The sequence below is a fragment of the Diceros bicornis genome, chromosome 3 (genome assembly GCF_020826845.1).
Source record: "Diceros bicornis minor isolate mBicDic1 chromosome 3, mDicBic1.mat.cur, whole genome shotgun sequence".
Classification (NCBI taxonomy): domain Eukaryota; kingdom Metazoa; phylum Chordata; class Mammalia; order Perissodactyla; family Rhinocerotidae; genus Diceros; species Diceros bicornis.
Genome location: NC_080742.1, coordinates 8,045,863 through 8,066,833, shown reverse-complemented (window position 1 = coordinate 8,066,833; position 20,971 = coordinate 8,045,863). Strand labels below are relative to the sequence as shown.

Here is a 20,971-nt window from a genome sequence, read left to right as displayed (position 1 = left end):
TTCCCTGCCTCACCAGCACTATCACCCTATGACTGACTGGTCTCATCAAATCCGCTTTATTACTCCCCACTCCTAACTTTCCACTATGGCCAGAGACATCTTTCAAAATTTAAGTGTGAGACTACACTGCTTAAAACATCTTCAGTAGCTTCGCAGTGCTACTGGCTAAGGTAAAGACTTTTTGATGAGACCCTGCGCGCTCTGCTCTTTGCCTCCAGCCTCTCTCTCCCTTGCTGTGCTCCACACAAGGCAGGGGGCTCTCTTCGAGCTCCTCTAATTAGCTACCCCTCCTCCAGCTTTTGCACATTTCTTCTGCAGAGAATGGTTACCCCATCACTCCCTTTCTTGTTTTCTCCTAATATTCTTCCAGTTTTAGTTTATTTCAAGTCAATTGCTTAGGGAAGGTTTGCTGGCCCCTCTTTGCTCACATGCACACCCAAGACAAGGTAAATTCCTTGGATATAGGTTCTCATACTACTCTTTTGTTTTCCTCCAGAGCTCTCAGTATAGTTTAAAATTCACATTTCTGTGATTATTTGATGAATATCTGTCCAAACTACTAGAATGTAAGATCCCTTGAGGAACTACGTCTGTTTTTCTGTATCTCTCTAGCTCTTAATACAGTACCTGGCACATAGTACAGGCTCTATAAATATTTATTGGATGAGTCTGTACTTTATATATGGTAGCCATTATTCTGAATGTTACCTGACTTCTGGTTTCATATGAAAACTTCCATCTTCGGATTCAGACCAGGTTCACATCATGACCCTGTTCATCTTGGGCAGTTATCTTTTTTTGATTCTCATCTGTAAAATGTAATTGTGCCTGCCTTACTGAGTTGTTATGAAGATTTAGTGAGCTAATGTAATGTCAAGCGTCTGACCCAGTGCCTGGCTCAGGGCTCCATCAGTGTTGGCCACTAATGATATGGCCATGTAACAACCCTAGTGTAAGTGAACAGCTGTCCCTATGCCAACCCGGACCACCACAATTTGGAGAATGGAGCTTTAAAGGGGATCTTCGGCTTCGTCCTGCAACCTGGACACCCCCCACCCCAACCTCCGCCCCTCGCGCCCTCCCCGGGGAGGCGCCCAGGAAGCTAGATCCCCGGGGGAGGTTGAGCCTCCAGTGAGGTGGCAGCTAGTGGACACCGGGTCTGCGCTGCAGAGGTGCGGGGCGGCAGCCCAGCCCCAGGCTCGGCTCCCGCAGGGCGCAGGAGGCGACGCGGGGCTCTCGGGCGCCCGGAGGGCGGCCCCGCCCGGGCGCGGAGTGCCGGGGGCGCCGTGGGGGCCTCTCAGCCTGCGCAACTTTCCCTGGTGCCGCCACACTCCGTGTCTGTCTGGGGTCTGTCCGGGCAGGGGCCCAGGAAGGTGACGCCAGGAGCGGTCGCGCCCCACCTGCCCTCTGCCAACCCACACACAGGCTTCGGGCAAGTTTGGCACAGCCGGTTCCCGCGGCGGCTCGGCTGCCCTGCCTCCCCTCCCCAGCCAGAGGAGGCGAAGGACGCGCGGGCGTCCCGATCCGGGCTGACTGCAGAAACGCCCGCTACGGTGTGTCTCCAGGAGCACGGACGGGGTTTCAGTGCGAACTGTGCATTTTAATCATGTTTAGGAGGACCTTTCCAGTCGTCAGTTCCCGGGAGGGCTGCCCAGTTGGTGCACGGTTTCTTTTTGTTTGCGGATGCCGATTTAAGTGTGTGTGTGTGTGTGTGTGTAAATCTGTTTATATTGTGGGGCAACTCTTAATGAGGTCTACAAGACTTCAATCCTTCGTTCTTTTCTCCTAAAGCTTTCTTTTAAATTGTTGAAAATTGTTATTTTCTTACTTGAAGTTCTATTTAATTTTCAAGAGATGATATTATATAATGCTATAATATACATAATAGTATATATTCGGTATTAAACATTTCTCATAACTTTCCTACCACTCGAGCTTAACGTTAGTTTTGAACCTTGAAAAAGTATTCCCGTGTTAATAACAAAGTTTTTATGTAAAATTTTTGAAAAGTTGGAGAGAGTATGCCAACTAACGAACTTAAGTTTAAAAAGTGGACAAATGCAAAGTTAATAATGCCACACAAAGCCACCAAATTAATGGATACTATTTATGGTTTTGGATTTTCAAAGAGGAGCTTTGCAATATCTGTCAGACTGTCTTGAAAATCAGATTCTGATCTTAATCCTGAAAGGGTTAAATAGCTACTAGGTTATAGTCAGGTCACCCTTACTATAGCTGACCCATAATACCTCAACAGTCTGTCCTAGAGTGTATGGGATCAAATAGTTTAAATTAAATGAAAAAAAGTGGAAATATCTGTCGTCTGGTTACATCAGTTTAGATAAGCTGCGAGTAAATCATTTCCTAACCTTTTAGAAGATGAAAAGTTTAGTGACTACTATTTATACACTTGGAATATTTTATGTCGAGTGGTCGTCACAGTTTACACAAATGATTGTATATCTCCTTTTCCAATCAACAAATATCAGAGTATCTGTGTTATATGACGGTTAATGTTTCAAGCTTTTCTGTAAAGGTGATGTTATATAAAACTGCAGAGATTACTGAATATTGTCAAAAGGTCATTTAGAGAATTTGAAAATAAAATCATTAGGGACAGCTTAAGAGAAGGAGGGTAGTGAATTATAATTGAAAAAAATTTATATGGTGGCGTGGAAATCAAAGTCTCAATTAGCACAAGAAATAGTTAATTTTGTTTTTGTTTTTGTCTTAGACATAGGTTTCTAGAGCATTAAAAGAATCCTCTTAGGCTTGTTAAACCTTTAGCAGAAGATTACAGCCAATGTTTTGTCTTGGGTGAATAGCTGTTTGTCTCACTTTATTTACTTGGTATTGGGTATTTGTCAATGTCATTTCATATCTACAGAAAATTCTTATGCTCTATGGAGGTAGTGAATGTGTGTGTGCGTGTCTGCCGGAGGTCACATGACAGTTTCATCCTATTTGGTGGAGCAGCTTGACTTTTTTTCCCCTTGCTTTTGGTGATGGTTGTGAGTGCAGAAGTTGATTGACAGATGCATGCCAGAAACCCCCATTCTCCTTTTCAAAGACAACGTATGATGGATTGCGATCTCTCAGCCCAGCAGGAGACGGGGACCATGCAAGCTGTAATTGGTCAGGTATGGAGTCAGCCATTTCTCAACTCCCCTTTTTTCCACAAGGGTCTCACCATATGATTCACATAATTCATATTTACAGTACCATCTTTCTATCTGTATCTTCAGCTACCTGCCAGCATAGCGCTGAAAGTGTGGAAGGCAAAAGGCACCCATTAAATCTAGCCAGGAAACCTGAGCTTCCAACTTCAGTGTGCTGCTTAGCAATAAAAACTAAAACAACAACAAAAAAAATCGAAGAACAAATGTAATTTATAATTTGGTTAAATGTTTAAAAAAATCCATTTTTAAGATTTATTTTCTGTTGAGATTGTGATCCCTGAAAGAAATAAAGTGTGAGAAGGGAATAAAGTGTTGTGTTTCCTGGGTAGTAGGTAAAATTTTTCTGTTCAATATTTTTATTTTAACTGTATTCTCTTTCTCTTCCTCTCTATATGGAAAATATAAATATATAAATACACGCGCCTTTACTTCTAACCCAGATAATGTGTGATTGAGCCTGGTAAATGTAGTAGTGGTCTTGGCTGCTGCAGAGGGGCCGGCTGCAAATTAAACACTGCCACAATCTGAAAGGTCCAGGTGGTCTGCTTGCGCTTCCTAATGCAATCCAGCACAACAGCTTTAATAAACAGCTCTATTTAGTTCCTCCTCCCCGTGTCCAGGGAGGTGAACTGGTCTGGGGCTGCTGTGATGAAATGCCAGAAGAATATTTCTCAGAGGCCTCACAAGCTGATTTTTAGAGCTTCCCTCTTCTGTCGTCTTTGTCTTCCAAATGGGTCAGTGAGTCTTGCTCTTTCTGTTTGGTGGTTTTTGTTAAATCGGTCGTTTCTGTTTGTGTTTAAATGTTTGTGTGGTAAGCTGAATCAGAAGAGAAAAGGATCGTTGTGTTTTCATTTGCCTTCGAATAACTGAAGTGGTGAAAGGAATGAGAGTGCCCTGCTGCAAAGGGAGGGCGATTTTTCTGACTATGATGGGGGTGGGGTGAGGAAAAAGGGAATATACGTGGTTTCTTTCTTTTTTTTGTAATGTATTTTTGACCCAAATTTTTCTAAGTTAACCTCGCTTACTTATGAACTGTTAACTTATAAATCAGAATATGGTTACGAATATTGATGAACTCCTAAAAGTTTTTTTTTTTTGCATACTTTCCAATCAAGACAAGCTAGCAAGGTGATGACATAAAATTTGTTCGGTGTATGTTAATAGCATGGTGGAAAATATGCCATCTTATTCTGTTTTCAACAAAATTATAGCAAAGCACTTAAGGGTTCTGAAAGCACATGGTTTATTAATACCAGCATGCTTCATAATGTATTTTAGATGGGAAATGTCAGATATATAATACTATGTTTCCACAGACTCACACTATTTTAAAAGCAGTAGATACCTATTTTAACAGAACAATATTTTTTAAAACTTTCAAGTTGGTTTTTGTTATACAGGCATATATAAAGTGAAGTCTCCAGGCGTATATTTGTCAGGAGAAAATATGTAAGGACTGATTTTATGTACTGTTAATACCCATTTCGGTGTAAGTGTTCACTGATGAGCAAGTAGGTGTATGAAATAGAGCTAAAATAATTGTGGCGTATAGAATTAAATAAATACCTCTTCAAAAAGATGACCTTTTTGTGTATAAATAAAACTTGAGCTCCTGACAACTGTCTTGACCTGTTTAATAAAACTTTTCTTAGGTTGCCAGCATATTCTCTCTTCTGTATGTCACAGTGTGTCCTTAATACTGTGCAAAATTACTGTGTTTCAGTCCCAAATAAGAAACAGGATTTCCTTTTGTATATATTTCCCTTACTTGCGAAAAGAAATCTTGGTGAAAAAACAGGAGAAATACTTCTAATTTGTTGTTCAGTATTGTTTATTGGAAATAATGACAAAAGTATATACTTCTATAAGGTTCAAGTATACACTTTAAAAAAGGAATTGGTATACGCTTCACAGACACCAGGCTTAACTTTTAATTTGTCAGGATTTGAAATTGGTTGTTGTTATTACATAGCTCTGTGTTTTGTGTGTACTCTAAGCAATTTTTCAAGACTCCTCAGCATGTCCAGGAACTATATATGTTAATGACTTGTTATGAATACTTTGTAAATAGTTGAGTCAAAGTAGCCGCATGTTTTCTGAAGATTTCATTTCTCATAAATTATTTGTTTAAAAACTCAGATACTTATGTCAAGCAAATAATTTATAAAAGCAATTGTTCTGAAGGTTGTAAAATTTTCTGTACTAAAAATGTACAGACTAAATTCCTTATGTTTTTGAAGCTGAAACATGAAGAAGTATTTGAAAGGAAAGAAAAATAACATGCTATCTCCTAAGCATACTATAAAAGTCAGAAAACCTAAATGAAACCCATATCCACAGAGATAAAAAGAAAGATGGCATACACATTTGAAATGATTTCCTTTTAATTGTTATGGCACAGAGAAGAATATTTACTCAAACAACTACTTCTAACAATAAGCACAAGAATGTGAAAATAATTTTTATTGCTTTTCAGTCACTCATAACCAGAAAGAGATGGTTTATTTTTCGGCTCTTGATTTCAATATCATCTTATACCCACTCAGCAGGTGTGATCAGTCCCAACTGATGATGCAAATGTTTGTGTGTGTTTCTTCTCAAATACATATTGAAATAATAATTTTTGTCCTTTTTTTTTTTCTTTTCTGAGTTCTGCTCCTAAATGGCTTTGGGTTGGAGGAGCAAATAACCAGTTTTCAATGATATTTTCCATTCAGAATAGGGAAAGATTCCCATGAAATGTGATCTATAGGTGTTTTTCATTCATCTCTTGGATCAAATATCCAATTGCTTCCACTGGAGGGAAGAGTAGACTTCTCTGTCTTGCTGGCCATAATCCAGCTGGGGAGAGTGTACTGGCTTCCTGGAGCACATATTGCTCATATATACCTTTCCCGCAGGATTTTCCCTCCCCCAAGCAAGCAATTAAGCAGTCTAGTACCTAAGAATAAACTCCCTGCCTAGTATATCAAGATCAACAAACTTCGTTCATTCATACAGTTTTGGGAAATCAAACGGACTTTTGATAGTTATCTGTAGCAAGCTTCCTAACCCTTTGAACCACAGGATGGATTGTTACCTTCAGATAATTTTCAAATCGAGTCAAACTAAACACTTAAGCAGGTTCTGAGCCGTGGGTTTGAGTATCATTTAAAAATGAGGGCTCGCATCTCCACCTCTCACGGTCATTCAATGTTTACTGCATCTTTTCTCTTTTGCAGACAGACCCGAGCTGTGAGTGACAGATTAGTTCATCAGTATTACAGACCTCCTGTTTTCTTTTTTTCCTCATCTCATGCAGGCGGGTCACTGTGTCCAATCCTCCTTCTAGCATTGCTGTCCCCAGAGGACCCTTGGCCAGCCTGCCATCTTGATGTGCAGGCCTGAGGGTCCAGGCTGGCTGCATGTTTCTGTATACTGACTTCTGCGAATATTACAGAACAGAGGATATTAAATTAGTTGTTAATAAAAACAACAGATGAGGTAAATTAGATAAAAATATTTATCAGGCATATCTAAGTGTTTGCTAGGAATGGGAGAGACACAGATAAAAGGCCCATGGATGCGCATCCAGTTGACTAGTGCTAAGGTACTAGTAGAAGAGTGAAGGAAGCATCTTTAACAGCTTTAGAAGTGCAGTCAAAATCTTTTGCAATTTCCCTTACCAGTAAAATAGGTCTCTTTTTTCAAGATAGACTTAAATTTGAAGTGTTTGAAAGTGGCCCATGAGGAAGCGAATGCAGTTGTCCGAGACAATGCCCAGTGCGTGTGCTGATGGCTCAGAAGGGGAGTGCGGGTAACTGCGTGCATTTGGCTTAGTTAACAGTGTCTCAGTGCGTGTTTCATGATGTGAAGATTTTAAAACACAAAAATATTTTTTTGTTTTAGTATTAAAACAATTTTATATGTGAGTTTGTTTATACCCTTCCTTGTTCCGGAAAGTATTTACTGTGGCTTTAAGAACAGTGTGCTTGCTTAGAACATACTCAAGCTGATGTGAAATTAGGGAGAGGGGACCCAGCAGTGTGTAAATAACACACTTGCAGATTGTTCTCAGTCCATTTAGACTGATTTTCATGCCCTTTATATAAAAATTAAACTTGGGGGCTAACCTAACCCTGTTTTACACGTGCCAAGCATAACTTTTGTATACTCTAGAAAGTCACTTTTGTAGGTGTGAATGCCCTTTTTTTTGAAATTGACATATTGCTTTAGCAAATTTATATATTTTGAGGATGTGAATTTATTGTTTGCATTTAATTGAGAATACTTTTTTTCAGGGTATTATAGGTAGATAGTATACTAGAAAAACACAAATTAATTGGAGATTATTCTTTCTGAATACAAAATGGTGCTAGTATTCTTTTTGTAAGTGCAGGACTCATCAAAATTGAATTTGTGCTATGTGTTTCTAATTGACCCTAAATGCTTCACTCAATACTCCACTTATCATTAGAGGAAAGTTGATACTAGCTTTTTATATTCTATCAAATGAACTCAATTTTTATTACCTTTAAAATATTTTTAAATTGAAGTTCAATGTGTTACCTGAGCGGGTGTTTAAATCGTAAAGCCAAATTTGTCCATTAAAGTAAAATTTATCTCTATAATAATAATACTATACCATAATGTTAATAATAATACTAAACAACTAGCACATGAAATCTGGTCTTGAAACCAAATTTTCTTTTCTATTTCTAAGGTCAGTTAATGAAACTCTATATACTATTCAAGTATCATTTCAACGCTTAAGAATTTAAAGCTTTTGGATTCCTATCTCTAGAATATGGAGAGAGGTTGCTGTGACACTTAAAATATGAATGATTATGAAAGAAAGTTCGCATGTAATATGTTTCCTATATGGACAATCTATAGTACTTGTTCTAGAGGTCAGTGAAAGAAGTTCTCCTTCCTTGACTGTTTCTTGCTATGTAAACTGCATTTTATCAAATGGTTTAAACATCTCTGTCTTTTCATCTTTACTGTTTACCAAAATTAGAATTTAACTAACATGTCCTCAAATATTGAAAAACTCCACTTTTCACTTGCACTGTGATATTGTATAAACTGTTGCTTTTTTTAATACTTGATTAAGTAGAAAGTAAAATTGTGAAATAAAATGGAAATAAAAAAGGATCAGACCTGAAGAAACAATGTGCAAAATGATAAATACTGACCAAAATTTGAACACTAAAAGAAAATCCAAATTACACAACTTTTAAGTTAATTTCTGTTTTGTGGCCAAACTTTTACTTGGGAGATAGATAATGGCCGCTCTAAATATAATTTCAAATCTGCATTTATATATTTATGTTTATGTTCTTCTTTTTCCCCCTTCCTTTTTTTTTTTTTTTTCCCCGGTAGATGAAGTGTGGGTCCAATAAAATAAATTACTGACTCAAGCCTTGTTCTGGGATCACATGTAGGTTACTCTGTTGATCCATATTGTCTTGAGATGGTCCAAAATTGTAATCAAAATCTGTACCAATTTTGCTTTTTACACATTTCTTCTGATTCTTAGATTGAAGAAGGGGTTATGGGAGACTAACATTTCAGTAAGATTCATTTTTCTATCTAGTATTTTCTTGTTCTTCCCAATTCTGCAGTGTGAACCAATTATGGTGAACATTGCCTAATTTTTATTTGATAAATTCCTTCGTGGTTTGCCCTACGCTTGTGTTATTTTTTTTCCCTAGCTATGGATGACCATATTATTGTTATTTCAGGGCTGACACTTCTCCTAAATATAAAACCACTGTATGTAAGTAGCAGCAAAATAATTGAAAACATTTCTGATTATTTGTATTAAAGGTAACTCTCTAGGTTTTAAAACATTCTGTTTTTCAAGTTGGCTCGTTTCAGAAAATAGCTTTTTGTTTTATCACTAGTTTTAAAACCCCCATGATGTGAAGGACTCTTTCTCCAAAGGACAGAGATTAGCTGTTGATTCTTGGTACTGATTCTGGGTGAACTACAACCCTGTTTCCTTCAGCAGCATTTTTCTAACCACAAGAACAAGAAAAAAAATTTAGGATCAACAGAATATTCTAGATTTCACCTATTTTCAGTTTTTTTTCCCCTCAGGGAGTGGATTATTCCAGGGGGAAGAGATTTCCATATAGTTTCCGGCCCCCACCTCCTAAGGTCAAAGATGAAAATAAATGTGTTGACACCTTGAATGAAAAGAAAATAGTTATTCAAACGCATTGCTCTGGTATTTTGTTGTCTTCCTTCACTGTCATTTCTCCATCAGCTTTCCTTCTCTTTTCCACTGTGATCCAGAGTCAATGTGAGGAGTAGTAAGTGAAAAGTGAATCCTGTGGGCTGCCCAGGCAGCAAAGGGCACTGGAAAGAGACAGACCTGAAGCGAAACGAAGCAGAAAACTCACCAACACACTTGCCTCTGTAGTTAGTCTTTCTGTTAAGTTATTTTGTACCCTTACTTCATCTCACCTAGCGATTTTAGAGCACAGAAATATGCAAGGAAACTGTGCTTTAGGACTGGACAAATACAATTAAAAAACAAAGCCAAAAGAAACAAAAGCTTCATGCTTGTGCCATGGAACACGAATTTCAAAATTAAGGAACGCTTTATTTCTGGAGCTTTTTACAAGAATTTAACCAGTGCTTGGGTGCTGTGAAATAGCAGCCTTATTAAAATAGATATTTCTGGTAGTTAATATGATGTTGACTCTGTTTGCATATTTTATGGCTTTGATTTTCATGATTAGAAATTATTTTAAAAAGAAAACATCTCTCTCTCACAGGTAAAAGCTTTAAGAAAAAGATATACTTAAAAAAATTAAATACCTATTAACTGGTGATTTTAGCATTGCTCCGAAGAACTCAGATAACCTCCTCTTTAGAAGAACGAAGTGTATCGTGTATAGAGAGCTGAGTTTTCAATGCAGAATTTGTGTACAGAGTCTTTTAAAAAATGAAATACTTTATTGTTTAGAGTGTGAGACAAATATTGCAACAACACAGAAGCATGGATGCCAGAAACCCTAATTGATATTGAAGACATATGAAAAAAAAGAGGTAGATATTTCTTAGATCTTTGGTTGTATTCCTCCAAAATTGAGGGCAGCATGGGAGAACGTGCAGCAAGGTACACCAGGCTAGGCTACAGCAGGCGCAACTTGCTTCAGACAGAGCTAGTGAATTTTGTAAGCCTTAAATAACACTAGAAAACAAGGATCTTTCAACCTTTTGGAGGAAAGGTTGAGAGTTGGGACAAATGTAAGATGCTGCTTAATGTGCACGAATAAAGCCGAGAACATCAGGCTCATTTCACTCAGTGTCAGTCCCCATGATTCATCATCATGGTCAGGGCAAACTGTGGGCTCTGGGCTGAAACAATTTTATCCATTTTTTTTTTTTTTTAAAGAGAATGTTCCAGCTTGGATCTTATATCCTTAGGGTTACAATATTGAATTCTGAATCAGGAAACTTAATCTTGCAGCCAGATTTGACAAGATGCTGGTTGAATGGTAGGCAGAAATGATGACTGTGGGATGAAATGCCCCAGGTCAGAATTTGGGAAAGGAAGAGATTTTGTGGAAATTTGGCTGTGATGTAAGAACCCCAAATTTGAAAATTTCTCACTGTTCCTATCAGTAGAGAGTGTTCAAGGGTCTGAAAAGTAGATTACTGCTGTATTCATTTTCTCTGTTTCAAATCTTTCTTTAACAGAGGGAGTTTTTACACATTCCCAGGTGTATTTCTTGGTGTATTTCTAATGTTGCTAATATAAAAGGTGTTTGTAGTAATATTCAAAAAGGTTTCTGGGAACAAAGGATAACATTATTGCCCAAATCCAAGACAATCATACTTTGTTTCTTGGCAAAATGTTACTACTAAATTCAGGAACTAAAGTTCTTTCTTTTTGAAAACTTTTTCCATTTGTCAACAAACCTATGTCGAGATTTCCAGGGACCAAAGAATTTAGAGTGAAAATGAAAATGAGGCATTCTAATTGGTTAAAACACACACACTCACACCCTAGACATTTTAGGAATAATTGATTATTTAACCTCTAATCCTCTAAAAATATTTTAACTCTGTTTTCAGTTTTAATACACGAAAAAATTATGGTAGGTGTTTACATAAAATACTCCTCCTCTCCAGATAGTTGATCACGAGAATGGAAAAATACTTCGCAACTTCTAGAGATCAAGATTATTGTAGAAATGTGAGTACATAGTTGATCACTATACTGCAAAGGGATAGTTATTGTAGTTATTTCCTTCCCAAAACTAGGGCACTTGGTTTTGCCTTGTACTTCCATTTTATAGCTACTTTCTACAAGTGCTGAAACGTATCAACTGGGATTGTTTTTTCTCTTTCTACCATTATCTATCAAGTAGAACTTAAACAGCTAGTTCAGCCAGAGAGTGGAGCTGAGTAAAATCTACAGAACATGAACACAATTCTTATATGCATATGATTGAGGCAAGTTACATAGTGGAATCTTATGAGTCTTTTTAAATTTTTTATTAAACAAATTATAAAAGTAATGCATGCTCATGACAAACAATTTTTTTTTAATTGATGTTTTAATGGTTTCTAACATTGTGAAATTTTGGGTTGTACATTTTTGTTTGTCCATCACCCCATATATGACTCCTTTCACCCCTTGTGCCCACCCCCCACCCCCACTTCCCCGGGTAACCACAGTCCAGTTTTCTCTGTCATGACAAACAATTTTAACAACACAGGAGAGTATAAAGTGAAAAGTAAAGTACCCCATCATTCCACTTTCCACAAATAACCATCATCAATGGTTGCTTACATATCCTTCCAGAAATTTTCTGTGTATGTATAAACATAGAAAATCTTTATACAACCCAAATAGATCCATACTATACATAGAATTCTGCAACTGACTTTTACATTTTAAAAACATATCTTGAACGTCTCATATCACTACAAATAGATCTGCATATTTCTCTGTAGTATTCCCTTTCATGGATATATAATAATTTGTTTAACCAATTCTCTCCTGATGAACATCTAGCTTTTTAAAAATAAGTTTCTGCAATGAGACAAGTAGAGATGTTTCATTTCTCTTAGCATAAAAATTTCCAGAACCTTCCAAATGGAGTTTGCTTTACCAAAAGGACTCATAGGTAGTGTTTCTTAAGAGAAGGTGAGGTGTAATGTTAAAAGTGAAGGATAGCTTTATGCCACAAGAATAGATATTTATCGTTTATATATTGAAAATTCAAACCAATTAAAACAGCAATAAAGATCACAATATTGTATTTAGTAGCAAAGAGGTAAGAATAAGAGATAATGATATAAAGATCTCAATCAGATACATTATGGCTTTAAAACCTCTATATTTGTTCCAAGCCACCAACTCAGCTGAACAAAATGCATAACTTATTTTCTTTTGTGGGCCTCAATGCTATTTATTAAGATAATTGACAGAGATATATGTTTCCAATGCATAATTCAGTTAGTATACCTAGATTAGTGAAAAAGAGACCAGAAGAAATTCATGGTAATTAATGTCAGTTAAATTCCTGTTTTCTATATTTCATATTGTCAGACCAATTCTTCAACCACGATTCAGAGGTTGAATAACGCAGTCAGGAGAAGGGCTTAATCAAAACTAATCAGACATAGCTTTTGAATTCATTTAATTTAGGGTTTTAGTAAGGTAGACAAAATATATACTACTTAAATATTTAAGAGAAAGTAAAAAGTTATGTTTTTCATTTCTTTTAGGATATCCATCCTAACCACATCACTTCACACATACTAAGAAGAAAGTGAAAGGGTGGTAATTTGTATCAGAGATGGAAGTGTGAGCTGACTGTGACATCTTTCATTGTACAGATTCCCAGAATGGGTTCCATGGAACTGCCCTTGGGTGGGAGTTTGCTTTCTCCTTCTCTGTTTTTCCCTACACATGCCAGGGCAAGTAACCTGGATAGAAAATGATAATGCTTGATTTATAGGTTTAAAAGTAGCTGGCTCTCTCACCTGAAACTCAAAACAGGCTCTCAAGAATAAATTGCATAGCATATCTTGGATGTTAATGCTCTCATTTGAAACCAGAAACTCTGAGAAGTAGGTACAAATCCTCATTTCCCATCTGTGGAAGTGGAAACTGGCTCAGAGAGGTCTTATTTATAGCTATATTGCTAGTAAGTAGAAGTGAGGTTTGAACCCAGACATTCCTTCTAAGGGTTCACTGTTTTTCTCTACACCAATTCTTAACTTTGGCTGCCTTTTAGAACCACTTGAGGCAACCTTTGAAAATCTACTGATATGCAGGACGCATCCCCAGAAATTCTGATTCAATTTATCTAGGTAGGGTCTGGGTATTGTTTTTTCGTGTGTGTGTGAGGAAGATTGGCCCTGAGCTAACATCTGTTGCCGATCTTCCTCTATTTTGTATATGGGACACTGCCACAGCATGGCTTAATGCGCCGTGTGTAGGTCCTCGCCCAGGATCCAGTCCTGCGAACCCCAGGGCTGCTGCAGCAGAGTGTGCGAACTTAACAACTATGCCACTGGGCCGCTCCTGGGTATTGGTATTTTTGAAAAGCTTTACAGGTGATTCTAATGCACTCTTACAGTGCCTCTTAAATTGAATGAATGTTATTTTAAATGATAAAAAATGAGGCAATGAAGATTAAACGGTGTAACCCTTCCCCCCACTCCTCCAACACACAATCATAAATCCACAGCAGAAGAACAGAGAGAATTTAGTCTGGCATTCACTGTGTGTGTGTGTGTGTGTGTGTGTGTGTGTGTGTGTGTGTGTGTGTTCAGTGGGATTCTTGTAGGCTTTGTTGAATATTGGAGATAATGTTTAATAAAATTTTTCATCCAGAAAAGGACTAGATATTTAGTCGTCTTAAAAATAACAACACTATTAACAATCTGCCAATTAGTAAGCAGTTCCTAGGTGCTAAGCACTTTACGAGCACCGTTTAATCCTCACGACAGCTCTGTGGGGGAGGTACTGTTATTATTTCCATTGTACTAATTAGGTGACTGAGGAAGGGGCGCAAGGTCACATGGATGGGAAGTGGCAAAGCTGGACTGTGACCTAAGGATATTGGAGGCCAGGGTGTAAATCCTCAATAATACGCAAAATCACAGAATTGAAACATGGCCTTAAACATGACCTGTGGAAACTATGATTCTTAGTACTATCTCTTGATGAAGGCAGATTTTATTACAGAAATGTCTCTTGTGTCTCCGCTCTCTCCTCCCCGCCCTCCTCCTCCTTCTTCCTCTCTTTCTCTTTGCTCCTCCTTCCCTTTCTTCCTCTCTCTCTCTTTTTCCTCCTCTTCCTCTTCCTTTTCCTAAGAATCCACGACTCATTCATTTCCTATGTAAGAATTTTGTTGTTGCCGTCATTACCTGTTATAATTGGGCTCTGTGTGGTGGTCTGGAAAATGATGCTTTTATAAAATATAAAACAATAGAATGGATGGTGAGTGGAAGGATGGGAGAGCAGATTGGTGCTCTCTGTAGGCTTCCACGGAAAGAGCTGCTCATAGCTAGATGAGGAGTCACGCCGGCCTCGATTTCCTAGGACTCCGTGAGGTAAGCCTTCAGACACAACAGGTCTTAAACAGTGCGGCCAGTAGGCACTGTTCTGTGTGTATGAGGAATGAAATTCCCACAGACAATTTCAGAGAAACTTTGAAAATATGTTTATATTTTATAATATATATAAAAAACATGTAATATATAATATATAAATTGTTTATATTTTATAATATATAATATACAAAATATAAAACAAATTTATTTTTTAGAATAGTTCTCACTATTTGAGATTAATAACTACAGAAACTCTTTTGTCTATCTTTTATCTATTAACTGAGTAACATTCTATCAACTATCTACCTATCTTAACTGATTAACATTCTTGCCTCAATTTGAAATCAGAGCGTTAAATTTTCAAGATGAGCTTGCTTTCTCTCTTCATTCTTCATAAAAACTCAACTAAATTCTAGCCAAATGTGCACTGGCACATCTAAACTAATTTTTATGAACTAATTACCTTGTCGTGATTAAGGGTTATGGTGATGGCAAATTGGTGATTCTACCAAGGAGATATTTCTTAACTCAAATTTTGGAAAACTTTTAAATAATATTGTGGCATTTCTCCTATTTCAATCCCATATTTTTGAAATTGAAGTAAATAAAGGGTATCCTTTATCCCACTTAACTATTTTCAACTAAACTTCTTCCTGTCGAGTGGCATTTTCAACATTTGTGGCCCTGGGGGCAGTCATGGGGCTGAAAAAGAGAAACTCTTCTCTACTTAGTAGTTTGAAATTTTCACAAATTATTAACTTCGTTTGCATTTGTGTGTTATGGATGTAGGACCAAGTAGAGTTTACTCTCAAATATCTCTTTAACTTTTACATGTAATTCCGTTATGTCAAAACTCATGAATAGGAAACAATATGATGATTTGGTGAAATAATCACTATGATCTTCAACAAAGTACTTACTGCTTTGGAACATCAGATGTGAACATAACACTTGGTAAAGGCAGTGTTTTTGCCTGGAGCTTGTAATCCACTGCAGTATCATATATCTTACATCGTGGCGCACCACCTCTTCCACACCTGTACCCCTCCTCTCAATGGCCCCTCTGAGTCAAAGTGGGGAGACACCATCATTGTTCAGACAGATGAGCTGAGTCTTGATAGCAACTCCTCTAAGAGCCCAGCACTGTGGGGAATTGGGTTGAGCTTGTTGAGAGGGAGTAAAAGTGAGGTGTGTACGCTAGAATTTAAGAAGGTAGACAACGATATAAGCTGAAGATTTTGTGCCTTAAGATTTTGAAGGTTTTCTTATCTATTCACACATCTCTTTCTTCAATATTTCTTGATGGTTTTGTTTCTTTCCAGCTGGCCCAAATCTTTGTTAGAAATAGAATTTAAAAGGAAACATTGGAGGCTAGGGATCATGCTGCCTCCTGATTATTTGGTTAAAGTCAGTGCATGAAGTTAATACCACATCCCAACACAGGGTTCAAATTATATTTATGAGTAAATGAACAGAAAAGTGTATTGCTGATCTAGTAGCCATTATTTGTTTCAAAAAAATTATGATTCTATATTAAAAAATAAATAGGCGCCTCATGCACTCATTTCTTTTATTCTTTTGAGGTTTCAAGGGGCAATAAATAAGTTCTTTTCTTTAATTCCTGAGTTTATTTTCACTTTATTGCTTACAGAGCTCCTTGAAGAATGTGGTTTCACACCTGCAGCCAGATGGCTTGCTAATTTCTCGTGTCCCTACATTTTGATCTTGGGACAGCGTACCAAAGGAAAGTTTGGGTCTGATGAAGAAACCCCTTTACCCAGGATTTCTGCCTCCTACTGGGAGTGGGGCAAAGAGGGAAAAGATCAAATTCCTGTATGGAAGTGGAAGACCATGGATATCAGACTCTTGTCACTCACCAATGTGATACAGAATTTCTCCTCTCGTGGCTGAAAAGTTCGTTCATGTGAAAACATGAGGCCAAGGGATCAGAGCTCCTCCCACCACCCATTTTCTGGGCAATTCCTTTCAGCCTATTTTTGACGAAATGGGCTATATTGATGTCTTATTGAAGCCTTTGTCAGACTGAGAATTCAAACAAAAGGATTTGAATAAAATAAGATTCTGGGATTTTTGTATTTTCCTATTTCTACCTCCTTCCTTCCTTCATCTTTCTTTCTGTGAAATTGACCCATAATCATCTTAGAAATAAAGTGTGGAAAGAGTCACTAGACTGTACAAACTTTTTCTGTTTATACTCACCATCTTACTCTCTCCCCTGTCCCCTACCTACCTTAGAACAACTCCTAAGTCTTTCTAGAGATATATCCTGGCATGTAGCAGGTACTCAATAATTGCTTTGGAATGATTCCTTCATTACAACTGTCACTCTTCTAATTTACATCTCAGTAGACTGCTCTTCTCAAGTGGTTTTTAAGCCTTGAGGTGGCTTTGCTCTATTTAGTCTCCTCTCAAGGATTTCATGAAAATATTCTTATATCTGTTTAGTGGTGAAAACAAATCTGTTCTAACACTTTGCCACCTCTAAAACATATTCCTTAAAATATTACTCTGGATGGAAAAACTGTGTTACTACTCACTTTAGCTATGTTTTATGCAATACAAATCAATTGTGAATAATTTTCGTCTTTCTACAATCTGGGAAATGGATTATTCAAGTCATGTTTCAAAATTTTTGATACAAAAGGCCACAGAGTAGCATGTTAAGTTGGCAGCTTCATGTGTACTTACAAACTGGAAAAAATTAATAAATAAAAAATATAATCAAGAGATTATTTTGATATTTGGAAAACAATGGTATGAATTTAGGATCTACTCTAGTTGATTGTTGAATAAAACTTTCTCAGAATAATGTATATGTAAAGTTATGTTAATGAACTGTTTTATATTTCTGTGGGATAAGCAGATGGTAATATCTGAACATTTAACATTTAATTTTTTTCTTGGTTTTCCCACTGAATTTTAAACATAATGGTGAGGAGATTATGTTACATACAATATATATAAGAATATAATATATTCTTCTATATAAGATTATAATATATATATTCTTATTTAAATGAAACAAGTACTGCTCTTCTGCATAATAAGTTGATGGAAAAAGAATATAGGCATAGTTAGAAAGAAAACCAGAAGATTTTTAGATTAGATCAGTAAAAAATGAAGTGTTGATTGGTTTAATTTATTGGAATGAATGTCATGCAAAACAGTTATGAGTTTCAAGTTTCAAATCAGAATTCTGTAATGTTGTAAAATATGAAATGCTATCTAAAAAGAAAAACATGAAAATGCCAGGGATAATGTCTAAGGGCAAAATGGGTATTTTTGCAGGGTTGCAGCTTTGGGTTTATGATTCCAAAGCAACCTAAAGGGAAGTCTGTCTAGTGTCTGAAGTGAGACTGAGCAACATACAATTTTTATATCTGTATTTACTGTATGTTTTTATACATACAGTGCATAAAAAAACAAATTTCCTTCTAGGAAACCATTGTTTTTTCTTCTCACAAGAGGTCAAAGCCTGTGAAACTTTTCAGGTACTTCATGTTTGACCCATCAATGTTGAATTCTTGGGAAGAAGAAGTGTCTGGTGCTTCAAGTGCTTGTTTCAGAGCTTCCGGCCTTTTGGTAGACAAGAGGGGCCAAGTGTGCCCCAGGGCCTGAGCTCTCCCTCTGGGGGCAGAATTTAACTCCATTCATTCTTTAGTACCTTTTACTGCTCTGGGTAATATTCTTTTTTTTTGGTCTCTCCTAGAAGTGATTTTCCTACTTGGCTGAACAAAGTCTTTGTTCACCTAGAATTCAAAGTATCTGAGGCTAATAAAAAGGCAAAATGATCAATTTTGTTAGTGCCAACTCTTCTTCGTTATTCTCGATTTTCCTGTATTAACTGAGATTCGGATAAATATCATGTCATTCCTTCCTAAAAGAATGGGAACTGCGGGGCCAGCCCGGTGGCGTAGCAGTTAAGTTCACGTGTTTTGCTTCAGCGGCCTGGGTTTCGCTAGTTCGGATCCTGGGCATGGACCTACACACAGCTCATCTAAGCCATGCTGAGGTGGCGTCCCACAAAGAGCAACTAGAAGGATGAACAACTATGACATACAACTATCTGCTGGGGCTTTGGGGAGAAAAAAAGGAAAAAAGGAGGAAGGTTGGCAACAGATGTTAGCTGAGGGCCAATCTTCCTCAAAAAAAAAAAGCTTAAAAAAAAAAGTATGGGAACTACAAGTTGCAGGAATGCTCCGTGGATGAGGCTGGTAGAACAACAACCTGGAAATAGAAAAAGCCAGACAGGAGAGGTGGAGGGTCCACAAATAGAGGTCTGGTGTGGTGGGGGTGTAATGACTGGCACCCAGCAGGTTCCAGGTGAGGTAAGGGGATAGGAGGGAACAAGGAAAAGGAGAATGAATTCTGCAGGTCCCAGAGGAGGAGGGGAAAGATAATTCAGCAAGGAAGATGCAGTTACCAGGACCAAGATGCAGAGGGAGGGTTCAGACACAGAAACAAGGTGGCTGTCTGATTATGAAACGCACAGGGACAGAGCAGGACTAGGAGGCTGATATACCTGAGTGCTATTTATAGTGCCCGTGATGGGGTTGTCAAACAGAGCTCGGGTCAGGCCGGAGTGTGAGGTGCTGGTCAGTGGCCCTCTGGATAAAGATGATCGTGCGGTTAGAGAAACAGATTAACCTTGTCTTTTCCCTGCTGCTCAATTTTCTCTACCACATCCACTCCCCCTCCTCACTTCAGGCCTATACTCTGCTCCCTGTTCCTTCAATCCGCATTCCAATTCATGCCGCCCTCAATCCCCAGATAAAACCTCACCACCCGCCTTTTTGATCCTGTCACTTCCCTGCTCAGGCTCCTCTCCTGCCATGGTCTCACTACCTCATAGTGAGGCAAAGTTTAAACTCTCCACGATCTGGCACCATCTCTCCTAGTTCCTGACTCCTGACAGTCCCCCACTGCCAGGCTGACCTATCCAGATCCTCTTATGAAGCTCCTCAAAGGGATTCCCCAGAGGAAATCCCTGGAAAGCAGTGAGCTAGCAGACATTATATTATATTAGCCACAGAATCCGAAGCCCTGTGCTTACTTCCTGAGGCTCCTTCTCTGTTGCTCATTGTGTAGCATCTTGATGCCTTTATGCCTCAATTACTTGTGTTTAAAAGGGATCAAAAATACTGAGTTGCTTCCTAGAGATTCCTTGAGATTTCATGAATATCTGCTTGTTCTGTGTCTTGAGCTACTGTTAGAACTATACAAACCGGACAATTTAATTAGAAAATCGATGACACTAGACCTCAAGTGATTTTTTTCATACTCAAATATTACAATATTGTTAAAGAAACTGACTTCCAAGAATTTCACCTCTGAAACTTGTCTCTTTCACTGGGCTGTCTATCTAGCATTTGTTTCTCCCGCGTCCTCAAGGCAATATTGCTAAGTGGTTAATAGAGAGGGCTGGAAGATCAGAACTAGTCTTGGAATATCAGGCCATCACCTTTTATGCCTTGCTTTTATAAACCTTGGGCAACTTACGTGGCCTCTCTGTGCCTCAGTTTCTTGAACAGTGAAGTGAGATTGATAAAAATGGCCACCTCAGAGGGTTGCTGTGAGGATTAAATTTGACAATTTGTATAAAGAATGAAGCACAGTGCCTGGCACACAGAAAACACTACTGTGCATTCGCTATTGTTATGATTATCATCCGTTCACCTCTTCCTGTGCCTCCCTCGCACTCTGGCTCCCTCCGTATGCGAATTTCCTTGTAGGAGAGCTGGAAGCGCTCCTCCACCACTGCGTTTTGTGCGTGACAGTGCTGACCACACTTCCTGAAGCTTCTTAGTGGCTTGGCTATCTTGACCCCAACCTTCTACTCCTAGTTTTCTTACATTCTACTATTTAACTTGCTGCTGCTGCTTTCTTCTCTAGAAGAGACTAGGCATCCCCAGGGTTTAAGCCTGGATTCTCTTCTACATTCCCATCAACTTCAATAATGTTCACTATCATTTCTCTACAGATCTATTCTCTAATCCGTTTCCAGCCCTGACCACGTTTTTTTCTGTGTCTACCAGATACTTGGCTTTCCTCTCACAAGCATCATGTTGGAACCTAAAGACATCTTTCCTACAAACCCGTTCTGCCTAAAAGAATAATGATTTGCACTTATTGAACTCGTACTATGAGCCAGACAGCATTCTCAGACTTTGCATGCATATCTATCTCAGCACAAGTAAGTG

At 38.0% G+C, this 20,971-nt stretch overlaps 1 protein-coding gene across 1 annotated transcript in view; it reads left to right on the top strand.

Annotated features, from left to right (window-relative positions):
• Nucleotides 1-3,035: 3,035 nt before the first annotated feature.
• The window catches only part of POU6F2 (POU class 6 homeobox 2), a 463,057-nt gene continuing 445,121 nt past the window's right edge, over nt 3,036-20,971 (top strand). The window contains exon 1 of the mRNA XM_058570674.1: nt 3,036-3,140. Within this exon, the coding sequence (XP_058426657.1) occupies nt 3,036-3,140 (105 nt within the window). The remainder of the gene's footprint in view (nt 3,141-20,971) is intronic.